The sequence below is a fragment of the Plasmodium cynomolgi genome, chromosome 14 (assembly GCF_000321355.1).
Source record: "Plasmodium cynomolgi strain B DNA, chromosome 14, whole genome shotgun sequence".
Classification (NCBI taxonomy): domain Eukaryota; phylum Apicomplexa; class Aconoidasida; order Haemosporida; family Plasmodiidae; genus Plasmodium; species Plasmodium cynomolgi.
The window spans coordinates 1,663,945-1,669,155 of NC_020407.1; the positions used below are offsets into that span (position 1 = coordinate 1,663,945).

At 40.0% G+C, this 5,211-nt stretch overlaps 1 protein-coding gene across 1 annotated transcript; it reads left to right on the forward strand.

Annotated features, from left to right (window-relative positions):
- Positions 1-2,360: 2,360 nt before the first annotated feature.
- Positions 2,361-3,929, forward strand: PCYB_144730 (hypothetical protein; the record flags this gene model as incomplete). The annotated part of the gene is made up of 1 exon (XM_004224944.1): positions 2,361-3,929. A coding segment is annotated over one exon (1,569 nt), but the record flags the coding sequence as incomplete, so codon positions are not given.
- Positions 3,930-5,211: the final 1,282 nt, after the last annotated feature.

Genomic DNA, 5,211 nt, shown 5'->3' on the forward strand with positions numbered 1-5,211 from the left:
AGTCCTTTAGCGGGTGCAAACATGGTTCGGAGGTTTTTATGAACTCTGCTATCGTGTGCGGCCACTACGGTTTTTGTTTCTCGCGCAGTTTTGGGTTTGTCACCTTGGGGAAAAAAAGAAACACATATATATATACATATTTATATCTATATATATATGTGTGTGTGTATGAAGTACAAACTAATTGACACCCCCGTTCAGCAGTCAGCGGTGGCACTGCCACGAAGATCCATAAATTGGTTATTTCGACTTGCATAAAAATTGTTTTTTCTGCCACGCATTTTGTTTCCCACATGTGCAGCTTTTCGTGTGAGCACCTGTTTGTACAAGTAGGAGGAAAAATGAAATCCACACAAATCGCATGCGCGGGGGGAAATGGGGCGCAAGTCCTTTGCTCATTTGTTCTGCCATTTTGTTCTTCCATTTTGTTTTTCCACTTTGTTCTGCCATTTTGTTTTTCCACTTTGTTCTGCCCATTTGCTCTCCCAATTTGCCCCTTTTCCTTTTCCTTTTCCTTTTTTTTTAATTTTGCAAAACGACTCGCAAAAACAAGCAACAACAAAGGTTGTGTGGGCAAAAAGGGGGAAGACAAAAATCGAATGCTCCATAAGATGATTCAATTCATTAGGGGTTATGTGCATGCGCGGATATACAACCCCCCCCATGCATGCAGTGAGCAGCTGTTTATGCCCTTCCTAACGAATGAAGAACTAGTCATGGGTCGATGCGCACATGTGTGTTTTTATCCCACTTGGGGCATTCTCATGGAGGGAGAAAGCAACCCCACCATTGCTTCCTTTCGGCATACACATATAAAAATAGGTGTATTCATTCTGTGCATTCTCCTGGAACATGTAAAGATTGAGCATGCCCCTGAAGGTGCTAGTCATAGTATTGTTCTTAATCGTATTGGCAAGAAAAAAAAAAAATATATATATATATATATATTCCGGTAAGGGGCTATCCCGATGGACCCCACATGCACACATCTATACCCTTTGGGAAGCTCCTTATATGGCCACATGAGTGACGTCATCGCAGCGTCCCTTTGAAACCTATCATCCTTTAATATGCTTGCATGCAGACTCATGAGAACTCCCCTAGGGACGAGCAACTGTGCATGTATATATGTAACCCTTTTTGTGGGGCAAAAATTGTACATTTTTAATGTGACAAAGTTGTGAGAGATTCACATAGGCGACTCTAAAGGGTTCATTCGCAGCTGTGCCTTTTACAGGAATAACTCTGCTCAAATGATGTGCTACTTTTTCATCCCCCGGTGGTAATATGTTTAGGTAGAAGTGAAGAATCTATCGTGGGTGTTTTTATTTTTCACATGGTACATGTTGTAAGATCGAATACTACCTGTGGATGGATGTGCGACACATCATATGCGCAATTTGAAACACGAAGCGTGTCCATCTAGGGTGGCACCAATGGATGCACTAATGCAGATTAGCTGCGTAAAATAATGCACAATAGCGCTACATCTTGGACAACAAAAGAGGAGTGTATTTAAGGAGGTCCTGGTAGCTCTCTTCAGGCGACCTCCCTAGTAGGGAGCACTTACAAAGGAACGACAACCTCGAGAAATGAACAGTAACCTAAAGTAGTGCTGTACGAATGCCCGGATGGGGCGATTACGATATGTGCACATGCAAATATATGTGTAAGGGATAATTCGCGATGTAGGTGATGCTGAAATGGAAAAATTGGGCAATCGCCTAGTTTTGCCAAACACATGTATCCATACCAACTGGGTAGAAAAAAAAAAATGTAAAGGCTCTTTTGTTACAGTATGGTTAGTATTAAAAATAATTTCAACCTGCTTTTTACTTTTTTAAATACTTTCATTTTGACAACTTCGGAAGGGAAAAAATGGGGGAGGGGGGTTAAAATTTAACTAAAATGGGAAATCCTCATCCAGATGAACATGCTGTGGAAAAAAAAAAAAAAAAAAAAAAAAAATATAAACACGCTTCCCTACTTTTTTGCAAACAACTTAGCTGCATATATATGGCGACGCACAAAAAAAGCGCCTATTGAGAATGCCATACCCACCTCACGTGTAGAATAACGGTATGGTTTGCTTCAGCCCATGGGTTACAATTATGATCGGTTTATCGAGAAGGAACCATTAAAACGTTGCTCCTTCTTCTTTTGGGTCACAGAGGTACCAAATGAAAAAATTACTCATTGGGAAAACAAGTGCGATGTTCAGCGTTGGGGAGGTGTATAGCACGGGGAGTGGCAGATGGGTGCGCTCTCGGGGAAAGTCTCACTCAGCCAACGGTACGAGTAACGGTCGTTGCCCGCCTGCAACACCAACTGGTGGATCAACTACCCACTAACGGTGAACAATGTTCCTGAAGTGCCTGCGGAACGCCCTCGTGTGGGGGGCCGCAGAGCCAAGGCGGAAGGGAGCAATCTTCGACATGCACACGAGATATATGAAAAACAAAAGAAGAGGGCTGAAGGAGCAGCCGAGGAAAAAGCCACTGGACATAGAAAAGAAAATAAGAAATCCAGACAAATACGAAGAAAAAATGCATTTCGATAATTTAACCAAGGGAGAGCTATACGTGCCTGAATCGTGTAAAGCGAAAAAACTAGCCATGTTGTGTAATCGACTGTTCTATTTTGATATAAATGATGAGGAGTTGCTGGATAGGTATGCACAAAGAGCTATGGTGATAGTTAACAGTATGAGTACAAAAGAAATTTCCCTAATATTAAACACGATGAGAAAGTTTAATCACAAAAATGAAAAATTATTGGAAACGTTCGCGAAGCATATTCCCCGCAAGTTACACAAAGGAGTACCACAAGACATTTCGCTAATACTAAATGCGTATGCCCATTTTAATTTTATTGATAATAATTTGTTCAGCAGGATATGTGAAGAAATTCCTCACAAAATTACTTACTTTGAACATTTTCATATTTCCAGTGTTATTAATGCTTTTTACAAGCTAAAGATAAAAGACAGGATAATTATTGATGACCTGGTGGACGAGACAATTGAACGAATCGATGAATTTGATGCGAAATCTCTGACGAACATTATAAATTCCTTTTCAAAATTAAATTATCAAAATGAAAATAAGAAAACGATATGGGTGAAATTTATCCAAGGGGTGAAAAATCTACGTAAAGATTTTAACTTGCTCGAAATTACGCTCATAACAAATGCATTTTGTAAAAAAAAATTCAAAAATGAGAAAGTCTATCATTTGTTGAGCGAAATTTTGACTTATCACATTTTCGAAATCAAATCTGTAAATGAAAGTAACTCCTTTTTACTATGCACCATTGCACATGCATTCGCTAAGGTCAAATTTTATGACAAGGATTTATTTCATTTTATCTTTTCCTATTTCACCAATGAACATAATTACGCATCTTTGGATAGTCAACATTTCGCGCAACTGATTTATTCATGTGCTGTGTTTAAACAGAACGATAAATTATTCCTCGATACGTATGCCAAGATGGTCTGCAAAATTTTGGAAAAGAAAAATAACGAGCTAAACGAACAAGCATTGTCTACCATTGCATATGCCTATGCCAAGTTAAGGATCCGAGATGCGAACTTCTTCGTTCAGCTGTCTTCCTACATCATTAAGGAAAAAATTTGTTTATCTCCCCAAAGTTTAAGCTTAATTTGTTACAGTTTCTCCAAGCTGAAAATAAAATCGCAAATGTTGTTTTACTTTTTATCCATCCAGATTTTTCAAAATATGAATTTATTTAGCAAACAAGGTTTGTCCCTCATTTTATCTGCCTACGCAAATTTACAAATTTTTCACGTGAAAATGTTTTCCCTCATTAATAAATATTTAAATCTCTATGTCGACAATTTTACCCACGAGGAGTGCGTTCTGATAGCTGGCCATTACCAACACGCGGTTAAGTGCATCACTGATGAGGTAGAAGGGGTGGGGGATGCGCAGCAACTGGGATCCCCTTCTTCCCTTATAGCAACGTCCAACACGAAAAAGGAGTTAGAAAACTTCATCTACTTATTAAGTAACAAAATTGGGCAATTCCAGAGGGAGAAAGAGCAGAGAAAGGGAAAAGAACCCACCGGTAGTTATCATCAAGACGGTTTAACTTCCAACGAAGGTGAAGAAGCGGAGGAGGAGGAGGAGGACGAAGACAGCTTCTTCTCCATTTTTAATCAAAATGATATTATAAATGAGGAGCCGACGGATGTGACGGACCACTCAGGGCAAACATCCAATGCTGTAGAACCACACTCGGGTGTCTCCCCAAATCAGTTAACTACTAACAAAGGAACATTTAATGACGCAGAGAAACCGTTGTGCAACCCGGATGATCCCTTCAGCCAACAGCTAGATCATATTCAAGACATGAAGAAAAAAGAAGAAGATGCGCTCAAAATATATAAAAAAATGTTCCTAACGGATATGGAAAGTGGCACATCCAGTAAGGAAAAAATTCCACTAATTAACGAGAAGCTAAATGAGCGTCTGCGCACCATCCTGAGCAAACAGCACGTTACAGCAGAGGATGCTAATACAAAAGACGATAAAATGAGGATGGAGAAAACTACGAAAAGTTTGCTGCAGTTAATGTCGTCCAACAAGCCACTAAGAATAAATTACGAAAAGGAAAATTTCATAAAATCCGCTGAGCAGGTGGAATCTGAATTTATAAAGGCCTACGTAAGTGAGCAGCAGGAACACAACGATGATGACAAAGATGGCAGCACAAAAAGGGGAAAGGGGCGAAGAGGAAGGAAAAAACAAATTCAAAATATGCTATCCAGGAAATACCAACCCGTTGATGATCTCCCAACATTGCAGAAAAAATGGAACGATCTTTACAGCCCGTCATCTTGAGGCGTCCCCGATGAACCAGCTCGGCGTTACAATCTGTTTGTGTGCCGCATCATACATACTCATTTGTGTTACACCCTTAGGAAATTTCACCATATATATGTGCGTTATTTATTTATTTTTTTATTTTTCGTGACCTAAATATATATGAACCCATTTTGGTACGCCAACTACACAATGCGTTAGCGTCCCCCCGCGCGTTTGCACCTCTGCAATTACGCCTTTTCCAATTCGGTTTGTTGAAAATAAACTAGGCACCCTCTGCGATGAGCGTGGTGAGTAGGCCCGACGGTGTGCGCAGAAGGCTTGTGCGAATGATGCTCAGGGAGGAAAAGCAAAATAGGGGAAA